The sequence below is a fragment of the Alosa sapidissima genome, chromosome 19 (assembly GCF_018492685.1).
Source record: "Alosa sapidissima isolate fAloSap1 chromosome 19, fAloSap1.pri, whole genome shotgun sequence".
NCBI classification, from domain to species: domain Eukaryota; kingdom Metazoa; phylum Chordata; class Actinopteri; order Clupeiformes; family Clupeidae; genus Alosa; species Alosa sapidissima.
Genome location: NC_055975.1, coordinates 20,076,392 through 20,104,073, shown reverse-complemented (window position 1 = coordinate 20,104,073; position 27,682 = coordinate 20,076,392). Strand labels below are relative to the sequence as shown.

At 42.2% G+C, this 27,682-nt stretch overlaps 3 protein-coding genes across 6 annotated transcripts in view; 2 read left to right on the top strand and 1 right to left on the bottom strand.

Moving 5' to 3' along the window:
- Nucleotides 1–20,625, top strand: part of ttc6 (tetratricopeptide repeat domain 6) — a 44,885-nt gene extending 24,260 nt beyond the window's left edge. For 2 of the 4 annotated variants that reach the window (XM_042071227.1, XM_042071226.1), the window contains exons 18-32: nt 117–267; nt 437–519; nt 668–744; nt 1,128–1,282; nt 2,906–3,031; nt 3,375–3,524; nt 5,374–5,514; nt 6,174–6,287; nt 6,549–6,668; nt 8,359–8,432; nt 10,167–10,377; nt 14,902–15,054; nt 15,942–16,115; nt 17,156–17,381; nt 20,194–20,625. In XM_042071227.1, coding sequence (XP_041927161.1) covers nt 117–267; nt 437–519; nt 668–744; nt 1,128–1,282; nt 2,906–3,031; nt 3,375–3,524; nt 5,374–5,514; nt 6,174–6,287; nt 6,549–6,668; nt 8,359–8,432; nt 10,167–10,377; nt 14,902–15,054; nt 15,942–16,115; nt 17,156–17,381; nt 20,194–20,342 — 2,104 coding nt within the window. In that variant the 3' untranslated portion in view covers nt 20,343–20,625. Of the gene's footprint in view, nt 1–116; nt 268–436; nt 520–667; nt 745–1,127; nt 1,283–2,905; nt 3,032–3,374; nt 3,525–5,373; nt 5,515–6,173; nt 6,288–6,548; nt 6,669–8,358; nt 8,433–10,166; nt 10,378–14,901; nt 15,055–15,941; nt 16,116–17,090; nt 17,382–20,193 lie in introns of those variants that run through there. The other 2 variants (XR_006025270.1, XM_042071228.1) reach the window with 2 other exon arrangements.
- Nucleotides 20,626–20,751: 126 nt separating this feature from the next.
- sstr1a (somatostatin receptor 1a) lies at nt 20,752–25,257 on the top strand. The gene has a single exon (XM_042071236.1). The coding sequence runs from the start codon at nt 23,219–23,221 to the stop codon at nt 24,467–24,469; it is 1,251 nt and encodes a 416-aa protein (XP_041927170.1). The 5' UTR covers nt 20,752–23,218; the 3' UTR covers nt 24,470–25,257.
- On the bottom strand, nt 25,240–27,162 carry clec14a (C-type lectin domain containing 14A). Its single transcript, XM_042071237.1, has one exon. The coding sequence runs from the start codon at nt 26,929–26,931 to the stop codon at nt 25,804–25,806; it is 1,128 nt and encodes a 375-aa protein (XP_041927171.1). The 5' UTR covers nt 26,932–27,162; the 3' UTR covers nt 25,240–25,803.
- Between the last annotated feature and the right edge of the window lie 520 nt (nt 27,163–27,682).

Genomic DNA, 27,682 nt, shown 5'->3' with positions numbered 1-27,682 from the left:
AGATTGCACTTAAACCCACTCTTTTTATGGTGACACTCTTCACATTTTTGTAATATTTCTCAGTTATAGGCAAACTCAACACTTAACCTGATCTAGCTCTTTTCTGGGTCTGGCAGTTCTAGAGCTATAGCTCATGTGAACCTGGGCCTGATTTATATGCTGAAAATGGACCAACACCATGAGGCCATCCAGATGTTTACCAATGCGCTGAAAGTGAACCCCACCTACTACAGAGCTTACATCTGCCGTGCCAAGGCTTTCCACATTGTAAGCACTCATTAAATCTTGGCTGAGAGCATTAAGACAGTGACAAAATTAAAATCTGCTCACAGCAGCAACGGCCATCAATAGAGTTTGTGTTCAGATAGCTGAGGACAAAAACAGAAGAAGCATTGACCAGGTGTGGCTGAATTTTGACCTGATCCTGTATAAACAGGTTGGCAATTTAAAGAGGGCGTTGAAGGACCTGACCTGTGCCACACACATCAAACCAGATGCCCAGCAGCTCTATATCCTGAGGTAAGGCAGCACCCTCTGTGAATGATCTGATCTGTAATTGCTACAAAGCATGATTTGTGTGACTTCATTTTTTTAATTAGTCTATATAAGTGTATCTTCACCAAATTATGGGAGGTTGTGATTATGAGTTTAAGGTCTCTATCCACAGGGCACAGTACTTATGTGACATGGGATTGTTCAGCCTGGCAACCCGCTGTATTCAGTATGCAGCCGAGATGAACCAAGGTAAGATGTGTGCTGCATACATCCCTTATGTAACAGTTATGCTACAGAATGTGCCGCTGATGTGCAGCTACATATTCATTTAATATCATTTAATTTCTGTCATTTAATTTCATATCAATAACAATTAACAATATCTTTAATATATATTTCTTTTCAAGGTCCCTTGACGTTTGTCTATATTTCTATACACATTTACTCATCACTTTGTTGATCCATACACCAAAAGGGACATTATACATGAGATTATTAAATAGTTATCTTTACCTGCTAGTATATGTAAATCTGCTATGATGAACATCAAGTATTTCTGAAAGATTGAATGGATATCTCCTAGGTGCTTTTAACGCTCAATTGATTTTGCCCTTGCCCCACCCCCACCATAGCTCTGGGGACGTCCCCATTGCAGCAAGCTGCTGTGCAGTCTTTCCTGGGGAACAACGACAAGGCCATCGCCTGCCTCACGCATGCTGTGGGGGAGAGCCGTCTCCCCGTCATCATCCTCCAGGGGAAGACGCAGATGAAGGCCAGCCTGTTCCCCGTAAGTGTCTGACCTGCTCACCTCCACGCAGAGTTGACCCAAGCACTTTGTGTCAACTGTGTTGTTTCTAAATGTGCTATACTTAAGCAATAAGCCCCGAGAGGCCATAGGTTACCTACGGACTCGAGTGGCTTATAGCTTTTCTAAAATGGTTACTACATACATCTGGCAAGATTTTGTAATATAAAGGCACAGCAATGAGAAATGTAACAATTTATTCATAGATAATCATTCTTCCACCAAGAAATACATTTCTTCTATCTGAATGGTTGCCAAGCAACTTCGAGACGCAGCTATGTTAGAGCAGTAATATAGAACCAAATGCAGTCAAGGTGTATGTTTGTGCTGGATTTTACAACGGCATCGAACGCCATTCAGCCAATCAAATAATCAAGGACCGGAACTTAGAAAAATAAAATGACATGACTTGACACCAGAGCAGCTTCACAGTGCCCCCTTTGTATCAGGCCTTACTGAACATATCAGTGTTGATTTCAGTTGTCAGTCTGAAATACTGTCAATGGATAATAGGTGTGTATCTTTTCTTTGTGTGACCATGCGTTTAATAAACTAAGTGGTGATAACGTTTCCCAGAGTAACATTGTTATGTTGCTGGCAGTCATCATCCTACCAGTCATCACTGTGGAAACACTGGTATGGACCCTTTCAAGAGAGTTCCATTATCAGCATCATAGTTGGCCCCACAAGACTTCCTTTTTAACATTCCATATGTTATCTTAATGCAGAGGAAGTAGATTGGGGCCCAAATAGAACGTTCAAGCATTGTTTTTGTTTTTATTGATGAAAGGGTCTATAATGATCTTTTTTTCTCTTTCTTTCGTTTTTGTTTCTTTTTCTTTTCATTTTTAATGTATGTTGTGTGTCATGTCTGTGTTGTCTGTGTCTACCATTTTACACATTATCTAGACCATGCTTAAATCATAATGTTTCTTCTTCATAACCTTCCATACATTGCATGTGTAGTCTGCAGTGCCTGAATTATTTCTAGGAGAGCTACACATATAGACTGAGATCTAAAACTCATTAGACTGAAGACTGTAATTGTGTGGAGGTTTTAATTGGAAATTAAGTTGCCGCATTTAAAATGAGGTATGCAACCTTTCAGTAAGTAAGTAATTTACTGCGTTGAGGTGTGATACAATTCGTCTTTAACTCACATAGGCCCTTGAAGTGTGGAGGTTGAGACGTGTGCTTTAAATGAAAGTGCTTATTTTCTCCAGACAGTAATTACTATGCTCTTTAGAATCCCTTGTTCAGTGTTTTTTTCTCTTTTCATGGGGCTTTCTTCTCTCCATAGGTGGCTGAAGCTAATCATGCTCTCGTTTTTTGAAATGCCTAATATGGACACAAGCTGCTATAGCCACTTGACGAGATGCAATCAGTGCTTTTGCTTACCAGTCAATGTATAGTAATCACAATCTGTCAGGTATAGAAACGTCTGATGTTGAACAATGGCAGGGAATGGATAAGACTATATCTATTTTCTCTGTGGGGCTTTTTAAACATTCCCTTGTGAGCTCAGCACGCATTTACCTTTTGTCCCTCGTCACTGCTATCTCTTCCTTTGTGTCTTACACTTTGTTCTTCACTTGCTGTGTGCAGGAGGCCGTGGAGAGCTTCAAAAAGGCGCTGCTGATTCTGGAGGGTCAGCAGGTGATGAGCTCGGAGGCTGCGCAGATCTACCACCTGATGGGGATGTGCTACATGGCGCAGGACCTCCTGCATCAGGTGCCCATTCTGTGCCATCAGTGTCAAGAGTGACACGCTGTCTCGCATGGTGCAGCACAGCAAGGAACAGCCGAGCGTTGTTTGAGTGCCTATGTGTTTTGTGTGCTGTAAATCAGCCTCCAAGTAAACAGTAACATTTCAGTGAATGTAGCCTTTATAGGTCACAGGAACCAGATATAAGCAATGGAATCTCACTGAAAATCTATGCCCATGCAAGGAGTCACATTAAATCAGTTCATTTGGATGTACAGGATGCCTATTCATTTTGAATAACAGCATACAATAGAGAGCTTCAGATGAAGTTTTTTTTTTTATGTGGGTGAATGTGAATTTTCCATCCCAGGCTTGTGATGCGTTCAGCAATGCGGTGAAGATCAACCCAGATTACGCCGAAGCCTACCATCAGCGTGGCCTGTGCCGCATGCGGCTCAACCAGAGCAAGAGTGTTCAGGACCTCAACCGGGCGCTGTCCCTCAACCCCAACTTCTTCCAGGTAGGGACCTTCTCATTTGCATTTGTGTTTGATTCTGACCTAAAAAGATACTAGTTTTCAAACAGAACGTGTGTATTGATGGAAGAGATGACATAACAAGGCATAATTTTCCTAATATGGTCAACACAATCATTTCGACACTACACTACAAAAAGGGAAGGTGAGTTTGTTTTGCTCAAGCCTCAAATCAGGAAATTCAAGTAATTTAGGGTCTCGGTCAGGAACCACATACCTTTGCCTTGTGGAGTAAAAAAAAAAACATCCTAGATACAAGCTACACCAACTCTCAAACGTTCTTTCTCAGTATCTACTGAAAATTGACCCTATGTTGGCACGAGGAAGGGAGGAAGGAAGGGAGGGAGGCTTTAGACTCCTTGTGGGTTCTTTGATGTGTCTGTGTGCTTTCAAAAGCTTTTTGTAGAACCCTCTAATGAATGGCTATTTGCCAGGGCTCTCTGACAATTGTTGGTTGTAAACACTAGGATTTTTTTCAAAATGTGCTTGAAGGTTAGTTAGTAACAAATTAGTGTTTTTATGAGAGAAATGGTTCTAGGAAAAAACAGTCCTTTGTAGTTCTTAGTGAAGATCCCTTGAGTGGTTGACCACTTGACCTACAGGAGAATTTGCTCATTTCCCGTTCAGCAGAATCCTCAGCTTAGCCAAGCTCATGCAATTACTTCACATTCTAAAACGTATAGTTCCGGCCCTTGATTATGATTGGCTGAATCACGTTAGATGCCAACGCAACCCTTCACGTTGACCGCATTTCATGGGACAGGGCCAGACTGCATGGACAATTAGGGCTGCAGAGAGGTTATTGGAGCTGACCTTCCCTCCATCCAGGACCTGTACCGGTCCAGGGTCAGGAAAAGGGCAGCAAAAATCTCTGCAGACCCCTCGCATCCTGGTCACAAAGCTCTAGTAGGCGATACAGAGGCACTGTTCGCCAAAAAACAGCCGACACAAAGACAGCTTCTTCCCCCAAGCAGTCACTCTGTTGAACGCTCAGAAATAGCCCCCACCCTTACACTGAACAAAGTCATCAACACTGTTCTGCTCATCTACCTCATGTATGCTTCAATCTTACAATTAGAATATTGTTATTTATACATTATCATTGCACTAAACTGCCTTGCACTATATTTATATTTAAATCTTAAATCTCAGTCTATACTGATATTGCAGTATTCCTACCCTCTCTTCAATTGTATATTGCATCTTGCCTGTGCCTGTTGAGATGTCCACGGCCATGGCAACCTTGACAAGGACAACAAGGAGGCGGACGTCCCCAGCTGCAACCCCGCCCCCCCCCTTCTATTTATTGCAATTGTACATACTGTATTTATACGTATACATAGCCACATTGCCATATTTTACTGCCCTTCATTCTATTCTTACTGTTCTGTTTTTATTCTTCTATTTATTTATTTTTTATTATTATATGTTAAGTGAGTGTTGTACTTTGAGAGCAAAGATTAACCGGAGTCAAATTCCTTTTTTGTTTACGCAAAGCTGGCCAATAAAGCTGATTCTGATTCTGATTCTAATGTCATGAATTGATACATGAGTTGGAGTTGCTGCATCTCGACATTGCATGGCAACCATAAGATCAGGACCGTTCGCAGAATTTCTCTTAGGGCCTAATAGAGGTCAACTCCTCTCCAAGTTTTTTTTTTTTCTATTGTATCAAACTCCTACTAAAGTATTATGTCCAAACCAAACTGGTATGAACTGCACCCTGATATCTTTGTGCCGTTCCAGCCCTATTTCTCATAGACGACTAAAAATAACAGATGAATCTGTTGGCTGATCTTGCTCTCTCTGACCTCTCTGAACCCTTTACAAATAGGTGTATCTGAGTCGTGCAACCTTCTATGGGAGCAGAGGCAGATATTCAAAGGCCATTCTGAACTGCAACGAGGCTATTAAGGTGCAGCCGAACAGTGTGAGGGCGTATCTGTACAGGGGTGCTTTCAAATACTTCTTGAAGGTGAGTAAGACAAATGAATCTGTCAGCAAGCCAGTCAGAACCAGTCAGGCTCTTCCAATAAACCCTCATGCCTTCCGCGTGTGTATCTTTATGTAGCTTCACAAGGGAATAGGATGAATTTATTCACATCACTGCCCGTGGCATTCAGGGGGGTGGTAATGGCCTTTTGACTGTAGAAATACCTGAGTGTTTGAATTTAGCTACAGGCCAAACTGGAAATCTGTATTTCAAAAAAATCATTATTAGTGATAGCAGCATGGGCTCAGCTATATTCGGTGTGGATGGTATGTTTGAAATTGCACATTATGATGGACAGAAATTTGTTGATGATCAACTTTATGATTTAAAGGTACACCTGGCACTTTCATTTTCTGTCAGTATAGACTGTAGGTTCCAGATAAATGTTCGCAGAGAAAGGCATATGGGATGAAAGTTACTGCAAAAATCTGCAAAAATCACAGCAGATTTGATTGTTGTGATAAACTCCCCCTGGGTTCTAGTGTGCATATGCCTTTGCGTTTCTGCAAATGGCATGTTTTAACCGAATAGCCATGTGAGATTAAGACTTTTTAAACATTATAATCCTCGTCAGTGCCTCAGATTTTCTTTAAAATATTTTTCATGCTTATGTTCAGTTCACAGTTGTACTTCCCCCACAGGTATACCAAGGAGCAGTGGAGGACCTGACCACAGTCATCAAACTGGCCAACACCTGCTCTTTTGCATACTACAATCGAGCCGTGTGCTATCACCAGATGAAGGAATACGAGCTGGTAATGTTACTGTCCTGCCCCCTTCTCCTCCTCTCGTCTCCTCTCTCCTCCTCCTCTCTTCTCCTCTCTCCTCTTGTCTCTTTCCTCCTTTCTCTCTTAATTACTCAGTTCTCATTTCAGTGCTGCTATTTCCATGCACATTAGTTTAACCTTTCCATCAATATTTCATTTCACTTCCTTACGACTGCTGCAAACATGGCTGTGTTTTGTGTGTGTGTGTGTGTGTGTGTGTGTGTGTGTGTGTGTGTGTGTTTTTGCCAGGCCCTGCGAGACTACAGCATTGTCCTGCTTCTCCCTGAGCAGAGAGAGATCAGCCTTAAAGTATTGATCAACCGCGGCCTTCTCTATGTGGAACTTAATGATCATCACAATGCCTTGGCGGTATGGAGAAATTCCAATTCAGCATGGTGTAAAACTGTCAAGAGCCTCGCCTCAGTGTCTGCCGCTGTTCACATCTCAGCAGTTTGAGAAGAGAGATGGCTTTGTGTGTGTGTGTGTGTGTGTGTGTGTGTGTGTGTGGCAGAGGGGGGAGGATATAGACCAAAGTGATGAAGGCTTTAAGAGACATTGCAGAAAAGCAGGGTAGGGCAAAACTGTCTGCAGTTGTTGAATCCTCTGAAGATTTTCATCATCTCATCCCATTGCAAAAGACCAGAATTCATCTTTTTTGTTGAGGTCATAGAGAAATATGCCAGTTATCTGTCTGTGATAGTGAAAAAGCTTCAGTAGAGATTAAGGCTAAACAGCATAGCTTTCAATATTTTAGTCTGTGCTTATGAATACTATGAATTGTATGAACAATTTGATGAACAATTTAACTAGCCTGGCGGGGCCATCCTATATCATTGAGATGTATAGTCTGGCATCGAACCATTCACCTCGTTTAATCCAAGGGGCGGGCAGAGAATTGTCTTTCAACCTGCCTAGGCATGCAATAGGCCAGCGCTACGACCATATCCGTATCCGGTCGGCAAAACGGCAAATACATCCTTCTTCGAAAGTTATGACTTAAGTGCATTGTGTTGCTCAACTTTCAAAGAAAAGCACAAGTCCAACTCCTCCAAAGTTGACGCCAACGCCGATTCAAACAACCGCTCTTCGTTCGCCATAGCCACCTTCCTTGTTGTTCACAGTCGCAGGACTGTCGTTATCCTGTTAAGCCCGCCTTAAGACTCTCTAACAAAATAGAGCGCTGTGATTGGAGAACATCCACGGTGCTAAGCCAATAGAAATCCCTATGGTTCGATACTAGACGTACAGGCTGAGCAAATTAATTTGCCGCCGCTAGGGTGCGTCTAGATTTCTAGGCTACAATTTAACAGTAATAACATATATTTTCTTGCTCCCAAAATATTGCTTTGGAGAAATTCCGCTTTTCAGGCTTTGGTAGTTGGCTAGAATGTCACTCTAATAAATGATTACCATTCAGTAGTGAAACCCATAATCCATACCTGTCAACCCTCCCACTTAGTCTGGGTTTCTCACATATTTTAGCCTTCTTTACAGCAGTCTTCCTATAAATATTCTGTATTTCAATGCTCTTACAAGATAAGCTACCCTCAGACCTGTCAGTCTCTTCAGTGATGTCCTGTTGCTACCCCCCTTGCCCTTCCTGTGAAACAGATGTTGACAAAGCAGAAAAGCATAATTTTCCTTGCTTCAAGGTGCATGTGCATCTTTATGAGTGATATTATTTATAAATGTGTGGTTGTTGTGAGAACACGTCCTGACACCAATTAAGCAAAGTCACGTTCGACCTAGCTACACACCTCATTCAATTAGTGCAGCAGTGAATTCCAGTGAATTCTTGCTATTAGCAGAGGGACAGCAACAGAAAGCCCAATGTTGAAATGTTCCTGTATTTTGGGTCAAGATCCTGGGAAATCTCCCTTATTTACAAAGCTCAATGCTGAGGTATGCCTTATACATAACAATCATCTTATTCAATACAAGAGCTGTTTGTGGTGCAAGAAGTGAAGTGGTGCTGGTATTTATGCATCGCCATTGAATCAGTGGAAAACTGGCGATGGTGTAAATCTTTGTAAGTCTTTGTATGTCTCTTTGAAATCAGGATTTCATAAAAGCCTCAGAGAGAAAACCAAAGGACTCAGCCATCCACCATGCCCTGGGAGTGTACCACCACAGGTCAGAGCCTTACAGCGCACACGTACACATACACACACACATACACTTACATACACACACACACACACACACAGACACACACACACACACACACACTCAAAAACATCTGCAAACACAGATATGCATACCCGTACATACACTACATACACACTCATGCAGACAGTCAGACACACACACACACTCACTGATTTTTTTAGTTTTGTTTTCATTACACTGTAAATTGTCCCCAGTGGGTAGCCATCAGTGATGGATTTGTCATTTCTCAGAGACATAAAAAATACATCAGGGAGATAGAGATAGCTAACACCTGGCACACAAATTCAATAATAAAATGCTTCCGCCATGCAAATAAACGGTATTGAATTATAGAAACAACAGGCACTAATCACATCCTAATAAAATACTGCACCATCTCCCAGTGAATTGTCTGTTCCTGGAAAATTATTTGTCCTTGTTTGTACTTCCACTAAATGTGCATTCCTGCTCTGTGGCCCCTTGGGTGCGACCACAGAACAGAATGGGAGACAGCACCAGAGGACAAGAATATGGATCATAGACCCGGGCTACCCTGTGATGCATAATGATGGATGCTTTCAATTAACTCTCCAGGTTATTGTTCTAATCTAGGCCTGATCTGGTGGAGAATCAATGCAGGTCACTGGCCCACACAACCTAAGCAATCAAAATAAGCAGTAAAACGGTCTCTGGATTGGAATAGGACACACACACACACACACACACACACACACACACACACACACACACACACACAGCCACACACACGCACACACACACACAAACACACACACACACACACACACACACACACACAGATGAATGCACACACTGGTCACATCTCATTCAGGCACACATGCTTGAAATCATCTTGCTTGCGCCGTGTGCACAGAGCTCTTTGTCACTGGGCGGGGGTATAAAAGCAGAGTTGTATTCACTGAGCTCCTGGCAGTGAGCAATTGTTTTGGTCCTCTCTGAACTTCTCCTTGTCCTTGAAAGTGAACCAGCGTGACTTACGTAAAGGGGTTTAAGTGAAGTGAAAAACACTTCACAAGCATCGCAAACCATGCTCAGCAAGGGGCTTAGTGAAATGGTTTACTCACAATTGCTTTGTCTTTTCACCCTGCCCAGGTGCAATCTTGCAATCAATCAGAGGATGATTATAAGTGCTGGTGTATAGCCATGAGAAATTCACTGCATTGCTGAGTTAGTGGTGTGCCATTAGTTGTTGATTGCTGTTCTTCAAGGAGTGCCACTGGAAGACTTGGATGGATGTGTATGACCAGTGTTTTTTAAATGGGTTGGATAGGACCTATTGATGTTGTTATTGATATTTTTAGAAATATATTTTTCTAATCTTTACAGTATTGCAGGTGTTGTTAGAGATTATCTGACAGTATATATAATTGATCTAATTAATTAAGAATTATTTGATTATCTATATAGAAGTGGTCATAAATGCAAAGTGGCAAGACATTGAAAAAACATTTTCTATGTTGTATGTGATATGCATGTATAAGCTGGGAGATATATGCTTATCTCTTACATGCCTTCCAGTTTAAGATTAAAAAAAAATCACCATACACAAAAAATAACACACAACAGTATATCAGCAGTGTACAGTAACACATAACAGTATTCAGCAGTGTAAAGGAGTAACCTAATTTGTGTGGTGAGCCTCACAGGGATGACCACCCCATTGTTCCCTTGTCTGTGCAGGCTGGGCCAGCTGAAGGAGGCTGTGGAGGCCTACACCGAGGCCATGCGGCTCAGCCCCTTCTCCCTGGACGCCTACGTCGGCCGCGGCAGTGTCTACATGGATTATGGCCACGCGCAGGCCAACAAGCAGGCCCAGAGGGACTTCCTGTCTGCCCTACACCTCAATCCACTCTGCCTCAATGCCCGCATATGCCTGGGGTACAACTTTCAGGTACAATTGGTGAGAGGAGTCAAACCAAGTGACTCGGGTCCTAATGGATGCCGATAGTAACCTGACTCTCGCCAGATGAATTTCGTTCCGCCTAGCTCCACTCATCCATCTGGGACCAATCCATTGGAGTGTTGCTTCAGAAGGCTGGGCCTAATCAAAAAATGCTTGCATATGATTGAATAAGCCACTTGTCCGTCATCTATTGACGTGCTACTTCAACCACTCACATCGAAGCCAACCCGTGACGCTGATAACAGTCTCAAAGTCGCTTCTACGCTATGTCACATCTATGAAACTCCCGCCCTGCGTCCTGATTGGCTGTACCATAAAATCGGTTGCAGAAATCACTCTCAATGGAAGAGGTCCCAGATGGATGTGAGTGAAGCTAGGCGGAGCTAAGCGGAACTAAATTCATCTGGCGAGAGTCAGGTTATGCCGATAGAGCAGGGCCACTCAATAGGAGGTCTCCAGTCCGCATCCGGACCCAAACAATGTTGGGTCCAATCACAGCAACTGTAACAGCAATGTCAGGCTACCGGCGGCATGCTCTAGCTGTCTAGCACTCAGGTGGATGGTCATTTCTCATGATTGTTTGCGAGCTGTACATACGTAGGCATTCAAACTGAATGATGGACATTTTTCCTTCTAAAATTGTGGAAATGGCTTGCTTAAAACTGGCCAACAGCAAGAAAAAAAACGTTGATTGTGAAAACCGAGACACTTTCTAGTAGGCTTCTGCCTGGTCCTCCTGCTGAAGGCATGGAGATACAGCAACACAGTCCTGAAAGGCTGGTGGCAGAAAAAAAGGTGTCACTTATCCCATTACAGTAATACCACATTGTTTTGTGTAGTTTGAGACTTCTGTGGACAAATGGAAAGGATTCCACATATTTCATACTAAAGCTGTATGCAGGGTTGCCAACTTTGGGTGTTTGGCTGGAGTGAGATTTTGTGAAGTCATAGTGCGTGTGCGTTAAATTTTTCCCTAAACCTAATTTTAAAAATGTCTGTCCCCTGACTTTTTTGCTATGTACAGTATAATCCCTGATTTATGTTTTTTTAAAAAACCTAATAGAATGGAAAAGTTTCTTCAAAATGTACAATTAAATTATTGATTGCACTTGAAAACAAGACCAGTGTTTTAACCCCGTGGCATGGAAGGATTATGAGCCACTGGGCCCCTGGGCACAGACATGAAAAGGGCCCCCCTGCCCACCTGAAAAAGTTAGTAGCTCAGTAGAAAAAATTGAAAAATAACCCCTTAAATGATGACTTCTGGAGAGTTTTGTGGAAAGAAATGGACAGATTGAGACTTATGAATGTGTGTATGAGTGTACGTATGTATCAGGGATGGAAATAGCCTAAAATATTTTTTTCCACCTACCATTGTGGCTGGTGGATTCCAAAGTCTACCAGCCACTAGAGATACAGTATGAACATTTGATGAAAAATCATGACCAAAATGATCACGGTTATTGGTATTATTGCAATATGATTCAAATGTGCTGACTTTTTTTCTAAACCTACCATCAATGTTGGACAGAACTCATAATTGGCCTGCCCTTCATGCCCAGTAGCAACAAATCCAAAGGTCAACAGAACAGCTATATTGTCATAAAAGTGGTGTGGCTCCTTTAAGACCCAATCCACTGGTGTGAGTTCTGGAGCCATCCAACTTTATCTAACTCTATACTATCCTACATCATCTGATTTTAATATTATGTCTAGGCTATATTTAACATTTAACATTTATTTTCTATTTGGCCTGTTATAAAATTATGCATTGACCAATATAAGCACACTTTTTTAAGACACTTAAATACATACATGCTTAGCATTTTGTGAAAACAAATCATTATGGCTACATCGACAAACTCTTAGCCATGAGCTGTATATCCTCTGATTTTAATATTTACACATATGTATGTATTTAAGCACAGCTCAGTTTTAAGACGATTGGAGACCATAATAGAAATGCTACCATTTCAAAACCGGATTACTTTGGAACGGCTTATTGTACAGAGGATTGCATTACACCTTTGTGTTCGGTAAGGTCTGCTGTTTATTCTGGTTTACGGTTTGTCATGTGTGGAACGAAACGTTTGTGAGATATTCCACCTATATGAATTGAAATGAGCGCAGAGCTATAGGCCTAGTAGCCTAATATGATTATTTCTTGAAAGTTAATTTTCTCGCAGCAAATAGCGGCTATAGCACCTTATAAAAGATGAGGAAAAAGTTATTTCATGTGATGTCTGTGAGGCTAGCCTACTTCGCGAGTAGTTCCTAGAGAAGAATGGGCGGCCACACTTTATGTCGGTCTGCCTCATGTCTAAATAGCAGCATGTTCTGTGAAGGTGTCGCGGACCGGATTAAAATAGCCTAGTCAGCAAATCAACAATCAGAGAAAACTGCGCTGTTTACCTGCTGTTGGTCTAGACATATGTATGCCTTAAACTCGTATCCTGTCATTTAGAAACAATGCTGTGGTCTAGTCTAGTCATCAACAAAAAATGAACGGATTGCAAAAAAAAAGAATGGATTTGGCGTGACATTTCTTGCGTGTGCGTGAGAGCGTGAGATTGGTGCTCAAAGCGTGAGTGTCACGCCAGATGCGTGAGAGTTGGCAACCCTGGCTGTATGATATATGATTTATGGAATCTCATTTATATTTTGATGCAAAAAGGGTGAGGCATCCACTAAGTGTGTGTGGTCTCAAATCCCTCCTTGGTCACTGTATTAAAAAGATCAAATCCATTTCTAATTAATATCATGATGTGGGCTGAGATACTTCCGTAAACCTTGTTCAGTCTACAGCATTCATCTGCATCCTGAGATGAAAATCAGGTCTTTACCAAGCAAAGCAGAAGCCTTACATCACTGCAGTTCAGAAGAACTTTCCTGCGTTCAGTCTCATCAGAGATGGACAGTAAAAAAGTGGGAGCATTTTTGTGATTTGATGACTCAACATCATAGCATCTAGAATTTTACAAAAAGAGCCATTATTTTCTCCAGGGGAAACAGAAAAGTTCAAGCTAGCTCACATTGTCTGTGATGTTGTGTGCTACAAAGCTCTTCTGTGCCCAAAAGCTGAATATGTGACTCTCAAGGAAATGGTGAAGTTCCACAATGGAAAGCAAACACTCCACTCTCCCATCTCTTTTGAACAAGGCTACCTTGTACAATATTGCACACATAACTTACGTTCTCTAGCTTTTTTTTAGAGACACAGAGGCAGACAAACAGACATACCAGACATACCAGTCTAATGGCCATTTTTGTGGTATGCACTGTATGTTCTGCCTGTTGTAACACTTGTAATGGCTTCTTTCCCAGCATTTATTGTAAGTATTATCAGGGGAACTCGCCGCCTTTAACAGCACCCCGACTGGCAGCTGGCAGTAGCTGAAGCATGCAATGAGATTGTTTCTCAACAGTCTCTTTAGGATGGAAAATCAAAACCATATATCTGTCTCACAATGCCAGTGCGTCGTGCCTAACAACACCCCTTAGCTAAAATCAGTGTAACATACGGCCTCTCAGGGCTTTTTGCTTAAATGTAAAACTACAATTTTTGTGCTTTGTTTGTAAGAAACCTCCTGATATTTCCACAATGTGGAGAGCATGACAGTGCCAACTCCACTAGTACTGTTCCTCAATTTGTTAAGCTACAGGCTTTGTGGGATTTTTTGCCACACAGAAATAGACTTTCGAAATAGATTCTTTCTCATGATAAATAAAAGGCTGCTCTTCATGAGGTTGAATATATTCTGATGCAGAAAGATGGATATTTAATTTGATCTATAGCAGGTCCATTGGCTAATATGCTTCAGCTGATGATATGTCTCAAAATTGCCTATTCTACATTACTCTGTGTTTGCACGTTGCCAGGATATGAGATATGAGACCGTGCGATTGTTAAAACTTGACAAATCGTGACAGGCGCTTTATTAGCCATCGAATAACTGCAGTGCTGAAGCTTTAGACAGGAGTGGTGTGTAGTGTGTGTGTGTGTGTGTCTTTCTGTCTGTGTGTGTGTGTGTGTGTGTGTGTGTGTGTAAGAGAGAGAGAGAGAGCGTTTTATGAGGCATAATCAGCTTTTGCAGAATTCTCCACTTTTGAAATAAAACATGCAGTGAAGAGGTGAACACTTTCTAAATCAAAGCGGTTCATCTCTTCCCATTTGTGCATGAACCTATCTGTTTTTTATGTGAAAAGCAACTGACCTTGGCTCAGCTGCACCATGGTAGTGCTGACTGTTGAATTAGAAAGATGCGCCTTGCATTTTGTTGTTATATCTGATTCATCAGACCACCATCCATCCTACACACACGCACACACACACAAACAAACACACACACACACATACAAGGACCCTGCGTAATTATCCCTATCTCCCCACTCAACAGGGGCAACATATCTCTGAGCATGGTTTCCAACTTCTCTCATTTACCCGTATCACATTGATTTTCACTAAGTGCCATTGATTTCCTTTGTCTTCCCTCTCCCTTCCTCTCCTACAAGGTTTTTGGATGTTTCCAGAAGGCCTGGAATCAGTTCACCATTGCCTTGGAAATCAGCCCCTCAAGCTGGGCCGCCTATGAAGGCAGGGCTGTGGTCAGCCTGCAGATGGGGAATCTCTACGCCGCTTTCCAGGACATCAGCAAAGCACTGAGGGTATGCCACTTCATGGATCAGACATGCTGGATTGTGAACCTCCATACTAGGTTTAACGCATGTTCACCTTTAGTTAAAGAAGCAATCTGTGATTCTAATCCAATGCACTTTTTGTCAAATTCAGCAAATGTCTTACCAGGATCCATTCTGTGTGTGGATACTCATACAATACCATGCATGCATGCATACATACATACATACATACATACATACATACATACATACATACATACATACAAACAATATTTGTGCATCGTCGTTGCTCTGTAAATGGGAAACAAAATGGATCAGACAGACATGCTAATCCAGCCAATCAACACTTTGCCTCAGGAGTACAAAAGGGAGTCTTGTAGTTTGATTAGATGTTTAGCTCCAATATCAACACTCTTTGTACAAGTGTCACAGACACTTGATGCTAAATTACCCTACAACCATTTGGTTGGTACAGCATTAGGCTGCAGTGTAAGCTGAAAAAATGTGCCATTTCTCTGTATTACTTGGTCATGCCATTGCCCCTTATATTTCACTGCTCTACATATTTTAACCTCCATTATTTATTTAGCACCGTGTTTCGCACTGTAATGAAGGTCAGACCTGTCTTAATGATGGATGCCCCTGCTGGCCTTTCCCGTTCTCGCACTTTTTCACATGCGGTGTGGTACCTCTCATAAAAGTGCCTCAAAGAACATTTACAGTGGACGTTCATTTTTCTTAAATCTGTCAAAAGGAGACGTAATTACAGGTGCCATGACACACCTGCTGTTCTTCACAGGTCAGCAATAAAATGGCAATCGGTGATTTATACCCTGAAGAGGCCGTGTGACGACATCTGTCAATGTCGTGCTGGAAGTTTTCCTGTCTCATTTTCTTTTTTGTCCTCTGTGTAGCACAACCCGCTGCACGACCAGCTCCTCACCAATCGCGGCGTGATCAGCCAGTATCTAGGCGACAAATCCACTGCCATGAAGGACTACCAGAAGGCCATATGCGTGAACCCCAGCTACTCTTTGGCTTACTTCAATGCCGCAAACCTCTACTTTTTCAACAGGCAATTTGAACAGGTAAGAGATCACATTGCATTCTGGGTATGTTGCTGAAGGTCAGCGCGGAGGGTATGAAGGTGGGGTAGTTGGAGCTGAAACTGGAGGAGCAAGGGTGGGGGTACTCGCTCTTGCGAAAACCAGTTCTGCAAAATATGCTTTGAGCATAACAGAATTATCATGCACATGTTTTTCACCACCTGTGCGATCATTTTTCATTCAAAAGCATGCTCTGTTGACCACAGGGCTTTCTGATAGCTTAGCATTAAGCCCATTGGGGAGTAGCAGAAAATCTGGAGAAAAAAAATACAGAACATCCAAAGGTATCAGTTTGTGACAGCAATGCGTATCGTTATGGTTACCCCTCAAGGGTTGGAGTGGGAACCCGCATCTTTAGTTGCCGAGCAAAACATCACACCCAGAGATAATTGCATTTGATTACATCAGCACTGTCAGTAAGTGGTAACGGCAGGGCTGCCGTTAACTGCACATCAAAATACAGACCATGATGTTTTTGCGTGGAATTATTCAACATGTGTGGGCATATATATTTGTATTTATACTGTATATAAATAACATTTTGTAGAGCACATTCTTGCAGTCATGTATATACTGTACGTAAACAGGGGTGCCAGTTAAAATGATGGACCTTTGGAAAGAATATAGTATTGCTCACCCCTATGTTTGATTAATATGTAGGTCAGTCATCATGAATGAAATACTAACCCCCTGCTGGTAATTATTATATACACTGTAAATAGTCTGCATTTGCACACAGCTTGTAAACAAATACATAGATCTCCGTTTCTCGAGGTCACAGAGTACTGTCGGTACACTGCGTGGCTGCTTTAGCTGTTGGCTGCAGCAGCTCGATCTAGGTAAAATCGATTTCGGATTTCTCCTCTAAGTAACACACATATTCAGCATTGCTTTGCAGGTCTTCTTTTGCATAATGTGTAGCAGGTTTGAACGGTTTGGCTTTCCCCATGTCTGAAGGTTAGTTGGCCATATGTCCTATCTGGTCAGAGCAGGACTGAAAGCTCCTGCCGCTGTGCCTACAGGCCCTTGAGTACTACAGCAAGGCCATCGAGCTCGACCCCGGGGACGAGTCAGCCGTGCTCAACCGCGCCATCACGCTCACCTTGCTGCGGAAGGTTCCGGAAGCTCTGCAGGACTTCACCCTGGCCCTGCAGCTCAACCCACACTCCTCGCACGTCTACCTGAACCGGGCCAACCTCTACTGCTCCCTAAGGAGATACCGCAGTGCAGAGAGGGACCTCACTCAAGGTTGGGCTCGCTTTGTCTCTCTCCCTCCCTGTGCTCTCTATCATTCTCACACATTCTTTGACTCTTTTCACCTTTACTGGTTGTTTTACAGCTCAGTTTCAAGATGTAGATTCTCACCTCTATCTTTTCTTCGTGCACCATTCTGTCTATGACGCTTTCAGTCTTGCTAATACTACTCAGCTAAAATCTAAAAACTGGTGCCTTAAAAGATTTGCACCTTTAGATACCCCCTTAATAGCTGCAATGCCAGCAGCCTTGACCCAAGCAAAAGGTCCTGCTTCCTACTGTGAGAAACATAGAACCTTCCCCATGGTTCCTGCCGCCCATAATCACTGCGTTAACAGAGGGTTAGTGTCTTTCCTTACTTGATGGAGGTCAAATGAAACCTTGACCCTCTCTCTCTTCGTTAGAAATTGTGGCTGAGGTTATGTCTTTGGTCTGTAAAATGGGGTGTTCTCAGAGAGAGGGCAGTGTGTGTGACCTCCCCCAGCATGGCAGATTATCTTCTTTTCTTCGGAGCTCCGGGACTGACACCTGAGCCCCTAAGGCTTTCTTTCTTTTTTCTTTGATTACTTATACTTATATGATAAAGTGATTTAAGTAGATCAAGTTGTCTTAAAAAATAAAACAAATGACACATTTTCATGAAAAATATGTAACTGAACCAAAGAGACATAAAAATAAGCGGTAACACTTTACTTGACAGTATCGACATAAGAGTGACATGACACTGTCATGAACACACGACACTGTCATGACACATGAAACCTAATCCTAACCCTAACCATTAACTCTAAACCTAACCCTAAACCTAACCCTAATCCTAACCCTAACATGTTATGACAAAAACCGAATGTCACCTAATAACAGAAGCGTTATGTTGTAAACGTTTATGACTTGTTTATGACATGTTCATGACAGTGTCATGTCACTCTTATGTCACTGTCAAGTAAAGTGTAACCAAATGAGCTTTCTCATTTCAGCACCTTGAATTTGTGATTTAAAACAAATAAGCTTTCTAGGTCTATATTCATAATGACCACCCTCTCACCCTCATGTTTGTGCATCTGTGGTTTAGAGGCTTGCATTTATACATCTGAGGCCTTTGAGTCTACTACACCTACGAAGGATTGTGGACCTTGAATCATTGATCTTAAATCTCAGTTACTCACTACCAGCATTCCCATCATTAATTGCTTGATATAGAAAAAGTAGGTCAGTCTCCTTTTGTATGTGCAGACATTGTATTACCAGACAGCAAGATTTGCAGTGGAGAAACTTTGCTCTATTAGCAACCAGTGTATCATATAATAACACAGAAATTACCTTTTTATCAGCAGTAAGCCTGCAATTGTTCATTTTGTCAGCCTCCAGCAAAAAGGCAACTAAGCAATCATATGAATGAAACTTTATCTGTATTCTCTGTGTTGCCTAAATTGCATCATACTGTTTCAAATTGCAAACGGGTGTCTTGGTCCCTCTCTAAACTTTACATAGTCAGGAACAGGGACATGTTTTCCTGGATATGTCGAGGTTGCTCCGTACTCAAGAAAGATTAGAGGCAAGAGGTTGCTATAGTTACCGCACAACTCACTTGAATCCACCTTGTCCTTTGGGAAAACCATAACCCAACTACACAGACACAAAACCTAACCCAACTATCACTTATCGTTAACGTCCAGATTTTTATTTATTTTTTTTTACAAATGAGGGAAACTGTTTCTCTTTTTTTCAAGCAAAACAGATTCCTTTAACCATAAATGTCCAAATTAAGAAAGTTAAATGCACTCTTCAGGAGGATGGAAGAGCTCCTTGGCGTCTTCAGCTCATCAGCACCTATGGGCAAAAAACTCCCTGGCTCATGACGCCTTTGTGTTCCTGTCTAACTAATGCTGAATAGACCTTCTTTACAGCAGCCATTTTGACATGAAATAGTAAGGCAAGCACAGGTGTGTTACTAATTATGTTAATGAAGTCTTTGTTCAGTTTTTTAGAACCTTAATTAATGTCATTAATAACAACTGGGCATGCCATGTATTTCAGGTCAAAATGACTGCTGAGAGAAAGGTGATTGCTCTCTGTCCATGGCTCTCTGTCCTGATTTTAAAAAAAAACTCTGGTCTGCTCAGATGCTGTTCAGTCAACTCAATTAGTGCCAATCCAATCCTCCCAGCATAGCCCTGGCAAGGTATACACCTTCAATGACCTTACCCAAGGGGGTTCGGCACCTGTTGGCCCTAATCAGACCCCAAAAGCAACTTGGGGTACCATGTTATGAAATGGGTATTTGTGTCACAAAGGGGTTTAATCTTACACTAAAAGATCAGGGATTGGTAAACCCCCGGTAACTGAGGGATAAGGGATTAGGTCAGTTTGTGAAACAATCTTTCAAATAACATATCTTAAACATAGGAACCCAGAGTATTATTTCTTTAATAAATGTGCAGGTTGTATGATTGTGCTGATATATTGTGCTATTGTGGGTGTCAGACTATTAAGACTAATAAAAATGCCTCTCCATGACACAAACAGATAACCTATCAGCGATAATATCCACAATATCACTCCACTTGTATTTAGATTATTTTCCCCCATAGATGTTATTCAGACTCTACTCTTCCCAGGCTATGTTTTTACAGCTATGTTTGTACATGTAAAAAGATATGTGAAGTGGGTGCATTTAGATACACACTATATATACCTATATGAGTCAGTGTGTTGTGTTTACATAGTATTTACTTGTGTCTGTGTGTGTGTGTGTGTGTGTGTGTGTGTGTGTGTGTGTGTACGTGTGTGTGCATGCTTATTGCAGCTATTGAACTGCAGCCTAGTGATGCTTTGCTGTATAAACTGCGTGCTGACGTGCGTGGTCACCTGGGCCTTACTCAAGAGGCCTTGCAGGACTACGGCACAGCGTTGGAGCTCCAGGAGGCAGAGGAGTCGGGTGCCCGTCCCCGCTGACCCCCCCCCCCCCATATCTACACTGGCAATAAAGCTGGAGGCCACAGGTTCCACCTCTACATGCCACTCTAAGAGGTTCCCTACAGCTTTCGTAATTATACTCCGTATATACGCAGTGTAGGGGTTTGATAGCCACTAACAGTCATGGTCATCAAGATGCATCTACGCTGCAAAATATATTTATGTAACACAACAAAAGTATGTGTTTCAACTGAGTGAATGTTAAACAGGATCTAAGTGCAGCACAGTGTCTGAACTAAAACAGGTCACCTTTGAACATGCAGATGTGCCTTCTTATTTGTGTTGATGTGCATTTCCATTTGGCTTCAATACTCATTTCAATTTCAGTTCTTCTTTTTGCACTTCACTGACTCTTCCTATCTGCCTTTAATGTACTCTTTGGTGCAGTGGCCGGCTGTGCTATTTATTCATGTTATTAATGCTTGATGATTCACACCGTTGTAATGGCCAGGCACATTGGTTTTCCCCATGCAAGCTCTGCTTGTGACTGTTTGAGTCAAGTCAGAGGATGAAAATTCTAAATGCAAATGAGTGGTAATGACCAACACAAAACACCTGCAAAGAAAACTATTTGAAATGCAGACACCCACTAGACAGAGTCTAACTCAATTCAAATTAGCCTTATGTCAAGTGAGTCATATACATAGATTCTGTCCACATTGTGTCATTTTCTGATAAGTTCTTTCTGAACTTGATACTTATCAGACCTCTGAACCTTCCCCTTTTTGTCTTATAATCCTTATGATTATGATTGTTGATTTGTTATGATTTCTCTTGATTCCTCCCACCCTTCACTCACACAAGCACACACTGATGAACACACACACTGATATATACATATATATATATATATATATATATATAGAGAAAGAGAGAGAGAGAGAGATTATATCACTTCTGATTTCAAAGGCTTTGGCTCTGCTCTTCCTAAGGGCCTCTTAGTGTTCATCTCCTCAGTATTCACTGGTGTTTGGAAAAAACTGGCGAGGAAAGACCTGTTATAAAAATAAAAATAAACCTTCAGCTTCAGGAGGCTTGAGTTATATGAAAACCAGAACACCTGCCCAGAGAAAGCTGGCTCTCTTCCAGAGCCAGGCAGATAACTGGGGAGAGGTGGAGGGAAAGAGAGAGGGAGAGAGAGAGAGAGGAAGAGAGAGGGAGAGGGAGAGATAGAGCAGAGTGCGAAAACAGCCATCTGCGCTGCCATCTCCGTGGCCCGACCGATACTCATTACCTTTCAAGGGCAGCCATCACTGTTCCCTGCGCAAGTGGGGGCACTTGGATGGGGTTGGGCAAACGGAAACAGGGAGCAATTTGCCCGAGCGACAAAAGCATTCTTCTGTAATGTCCCTTATTCTTTATTATTCGCATTTAAATTAGATGTGGTGCACTGGGGGCCGGCATCCTTTCACATGTAGAGTGTTGTAGACGTGCTAATGAAAGTACACAGAGAATAAACCCCTCTGAGATCCAGAATACATTTCAGGCTCGCCCGCACCAGTAGCTCATTACAATGGCAACACATTTCACATTTTTGTCGCTCTGATTGAGGACATTCATGCCATTTCCTCACAACTTGTTTTTTTTATTATTTCTTCTTCTTTTTAAGTTTTGTCCTTCCTATCAAGCCTAATAATGTCATGGATTTAATCAAAATGAGTCTTGCCTCAGTGCACGCACAAGCTGCGAGGTGACCATAGCCTTCTATACTGTACATGAACGTCAGTGTTTGCTCTGTAGTTATTTACACTTGAATGAGAGAGAGGTAGGCATTCCTGAGCAGCCTCCATCCTCAAGCTGCTCAACCAACAAATCCTTTATGCTTCATTTTAAAGTCCAGCCAGTGTGTACCTTCTTTAAAGTGTGGTGTATCTATTAACAACGATCTACCTATACCAATGAACAGTCAGCATTTCCATAAGCATTTTTTAAAGGGAATCCAACCACTAGATGGAACTAGAAATTAGATGACTGTGAGAATGGTGATTTGATGGATTGAAGCTCTGTAATAAGGATAGGACAATATGAAAAGAATTGATGTTGTGAGCAGACTTTGGGGGAGATTAATATTGTTTCCCATTTTAGCCATATTTAAGCAAATTGGGAGTTATGGCATGTACATAAAACTGAAATACAAATACGAAAAAATAAGTCATAACCATTATTTGCAGGCTTACTAGTTTTGCAGGGCAGTGTGGGTTTTGTTGGCAGTGCAAAGGCATGTTGGGAGATCACTTCAAATCCATTGGTGGTCAACCTGACAACAGACAGGATATTTTGCCCAGTGTGTATACTGCACTTGTGTGTGGTGTGTGATATTTTGCCCAGTGTGTACCTGAAGTTTTGAAGGATGACATGATATGCTGAAAGTATTGGACTTGCAAATCCATTTGTTGTATCAACATTTTTTCTGTAGATATAGATGTATTATCTGTAGATAATTGCTTAATTTGTGAAAGATTTCTCTTTCCATTTTACAATTAGTGTATGACATCAACATCTTCATTACAAGCTGCTCTGGCCTTAAGTAGATTTAAAATGTCTGGACACTAAGAGTTAAGCCAAATGTCTTCATATTTAACTGTAAATGTACATGTGCGTTTTACAGTGGTCCATAAGCTCCCAGTTGTGTGCTTAATGTTCGCTTAAGTAGGCTAAATCATGACCGCCTTTGCAGTGAGGCAATCAAATGGCAGAAGACTTACACGAAGCCATATTTTGACAGGCATTTCTGTGAAGATGTCTATCAGTTCAGTTCGGTATCGATTAAGACTTCAGGCAGCGTCATTTTGCTTCGTGTGACGCGCGTCGCGAAATCCAGTATGAGGGGGGGTCCTTCACTGGTGTAGCTATCCATGGTGCTGAAACTCGAAGTGCGCCGCAACACGAAAACGACCAGAGGGATATCTATTCGGAAAACAAAGGAAAATGCTCGTACGGATTATTTAAAAGCCAGTTCATCACTTTTTACATCGTTCTTGGAACTCAAAAAAATCACTAGAATGTTTCCCAACACCTCGTCCAAGCTTCTTAATTTAGAGGACAGTTTTTTCCTGATGAATTCCTCCGGCAATGAAACGCACAGCGAGTCTCACGGTAGCGCAATTCTGATCTCATTTATCTACACAGTGGTCTGTTTGGTCGGGCTGTGTGGAAACTCCATGGTCATTTATGTCATTTTTAGGTACGCTAAAATGAAGACGGCGACAAATATATACATTTTGAACTTGGCGATTGCGGACGAGTTACTTATGTTGAGTGTGCCGTTTTTGGTGACATCCTCGTTACTTCACCACTGGCCATTTGGATCTTTCTTGTGCCGCCTCGTCCTAAGTGTGGACGCTATAAATATGTTTACCAGCATTTATTGCTTGACTGTATTAAGCATAGACCGATACATTGCCGTAGTGCATCCCATAAAAGCTGCCCGATACCGGAGACCTACAATCGCCAAGATGGTTAACTTGGGAGTTTGGACATTTTCCATCCTGGTTATTTTACCAATTATTATATTTTCCAGCACAGCACCGAACTCGGACGGATCAGTCGCTTGTAATATGCAAATGCCAGAACCACAGAGGCAGTGGATGGCAGTGTTTATAGTATATGCCTTTTTAATGGGCTTTCTGTTCCCCGTCATTGCCATATGTATGTGTTACGTCTTGATCATAGTAAAGATGCGAGTGGTTGCGCTGAAAGCTGGCTGGCAGCAGCGCAAAAAGTCCGAGAGAAAAATCACTCTGATGGTTATGATGGTGGTGACCGTGTTTGTGATCTGTTGGATGCCTTTTCACGTCGTACAACTTGTTAATGTCTTTGTGGAGACACATAATGCCACTCTTAGCCAGCTGGCGGTAATTTTAGGTTACGCTAACAGCTGCGCCAATCCTATACTGTACGGATTCCTGTCGGACAATTTCAAACGCTCCTTCCAGAGAATATTATGTCTCCGCTGGATGGACAACGCAACTGAGGAACCTATCGATTACTACGCAACTGCTTTGAAAAGTCGCGGATACAGTGTAGATGAATTTCAACCGGACAATATGGAATCAGATAGCACCTATAGAAATGGTACTTGTACCTCCAGGACTACGACTTTGTAAACGAATGAACATGTTAAATGTCCATAATAGAACAAAGCTTTGTACTACCTTTACCTGTTTCATTGCTTATGCCAGAATAGTATTTGTCTGTTTCGTTAAGCTGTATTTGGAAATGTACACCAGAAGACGAAGTCCCACCAGAGTAACTTTTTTACCAATGAACAAAGCATTATTGCCCAGTAGCATCTTTCTCCAAGTCAGCCAAGTTTAATAGAAGTAGCTACGTTTTATTGGTAGCTTAATCATTAAAAGTAGCCTAACGATCCATATAAGTCGTAAGACATGCCTGACTCTTTAGTAGGGAGGCGATTTTATGCTGCTACTGTAGTGACGCTAAGGGGCCGCAGTGCTTATTCTGTGACTGTTGCACTTTTGTGGTGAACGCCGCTTATGAATGTCTGTTTCAGGAACAGACGATATAGTTTGTTTTACGCACGGAACCTTTTTGTGAGAAGCTTTCTTTTGCTAACTGACTACATCACGACAGGGTGGGTGGGGCAGACGCAACTGCTGTTTTTACAGGAAAGTACTGTTTACGCTCACAAAATGACCTCATCCTGCCCACGGATATCAGTTCAGCTAACTTGTTTAGTGTCCTCTCACAATGTTTTTGTTTTAGGGATTGTGGGTCTTGCTCTACAGCCTTTGCCTTTGATTTCCACAAATGAAAACGCGGCTTCTCTCTGATAACTGGGGAAAGTTTTAGTTCCATGTCTTTTGATGTGCTCTCTGTAGTTATCAGTGTTAACAGATATGATAGACCCCTCATGTTTTCATTCCCCCGCCCCTTTATTTGGTTTATGATCTATTTGTACAATGTTTCAGATCTTAATGATCCGTTTTTCTGAGGTTGCACATGTTTGTATGCCCGTTTATGAACAGTAAAGAAAAAATGATGTTACAATAAACTGCAGAAACTATATTACATTTTCTAAATTATTAGCAATGTTTACGCTGCAAACATGACTGAATGACTATGTTACAAATGAACACATTTCAGGAATGTATTTAACTTACGTCATTTCAGTTTTTTTTTTAGTTTTCCTGGAGAACTTTCTGTATATTTAACACTTATCAAATTCTTCACTTACTGTACATTCTTCGACAGCCACTGATAACAAAAAGTGCAAACAAAGCTGGAGCCAATTGGCACATTATAAAATAACAGCACTTCATACCCCTAAGGCCATGTATGAGGGTGAACAGTTGTCCAAGTGGCTTATTTCTGTCACTTAGCTGAAGAGCATTATGCAGCCTTTGTGAAGTAGACTGCCAGGACTGAGAATAGAGAAACGACTAATGGATGTCATCACCCATGTTTCCTCCATTCACTTCTAAGGTATCTTCTCCATCGAGTCCCTGAGTGCCATAGATTCCTTGGAAGCCTTCTGCCCAGACAGGTTCTTTGAGCGCTTCCTCTTCTTCCTGCGACAGCATGCTACAATGGTCAAGATAACCACCAGGAGAAGTAGCAGAGCCAGGACCGCTATGATGACGGGGATGTAGATGTGGGAATAATCCGGAGATGACTCGGTCACATCTATGAGGACGATGCTGCCTGGGTTGGCAGTACCATCCGGCTCCTGGGTGTTGAAAGGTCCCTGGGTATTGGGCTGGGTTGGGTGAGTGTGGGGATCCGTGGGTAGTATGCCACTGGGTGGTTGTGGTGTTGAGTCCTTGCACTGAAATGATCCTTTTAAGTTGACACATTTGCTATTGTCTTTACACGGTTGGTTTTTGCACTCATCAATATCCACACATTGACCCGTGTAGGACTTTTCAAAACCCTTTGGGCATGGAACACAAACACTCGACAAATTTACTGTGCTCCCTTCTTTTGTGATCCATTCCAAAGTTTTAGTATTGCAAGTTAGGTTGTACGTTTTTGTATTGTCACAAATTATGTCCAGTTTGGAGGGATTGCCCACTTTGTGTATGTGGTCATGTGTCCCCCCGATAGTGGGTATTGTACAGTCTTTGGGTGCAGGAGTCTGCTTCTCGCCTTTGACTTTACAGATGAAAGGGTGCGTTTTCTTACACGAGCTTCCTATTAATCCCCAGTCCACGACGGAAGTCCCATCGTATTTGATAGAAATGTATACACAACGGTCATGTGTGCATGTGGATTCAGGTTCTTCTTTCCACTTGATCTCTTCTGCTTCTTTGCCTCCATCCATCCACTTGAACCCCTTTAACTTTGCTTTGTGTTCAACACACTCTTGCTTCTGTCTCCATAGACCTATCCAGTATGTGTACTCCCCACTTGACTGAAGATGCCGTGACAAGGCCTGTTGCACCGCTTGGACCTCTTTCCAGGTGGACAGACTGGTCAGGTTTCCTTCATGCTGGCAGTTTTTGGTAGCAGCCTCAAAGTTCGCCTCATCTCCATGAATGACATAGTGAAAAGTGTCCAAGCAAGACACAACTTGCAGAAAGCTCAGCAACAATATCCAGCTCTCCATTTTATGAGATCCTGTACACGGCACAAGGATATGTCAAAGCCTAGTAGTCACTGCGCACATTGAAAGCTGGTATGCCTCTCCCTCTGTGTTTCTCTCTTTCTGGTTTCAACTGCCTGAGACTGACGAATGCTGACTTCTTTCCGGCCACTTTCTTAGCCACCCCCAAGAGGTCCTCTCAAGACAACAAGCACAGGAAGTGTGCTCCAACTTGATACAGCCGTCCATTTCCTCCAGAGAGGGGGTGGCGGGGCGGAAAAACAATAGCAGCGCTAAAGCAAATCAGCTCCCAATGTAACCAAAAGCTCTGAGCAACACCCTCCCGACCAAACATACGCTGACCTAATGATGGATGTCCTGTGAAACACAAAAGTGAGTAGTGGGAGAGAATCGAAGCAGTGGTGATAACAGGTCAGATAAACGATGGGTCCAACTCTTAGAGGCCACTCTCGGCCCCTTTGATGTTTCGTGTTTGCATGGTTCAGGAGAGCCCTCACAGCTTCACAATCAATGTGCAATGTGTGCATGGGAGAGGAGGAAACATGGTCAAGGACAGAGCATGGAATGGATTGGTGTTTAGGAAAAGTAAGTAAGCTAAATATCCTGTTTTGTCCAAAAAGCTGCCACCCCCACTACCACTGCCAATTGCCTTTTTTTTATTGAGAATATTGATGCCAACAGGATGTCATGATTGGGAAAAAAAGCTAGAAACATGATCCTTGGTATCAGAAACCCAGAATAACATTCTGTCCAG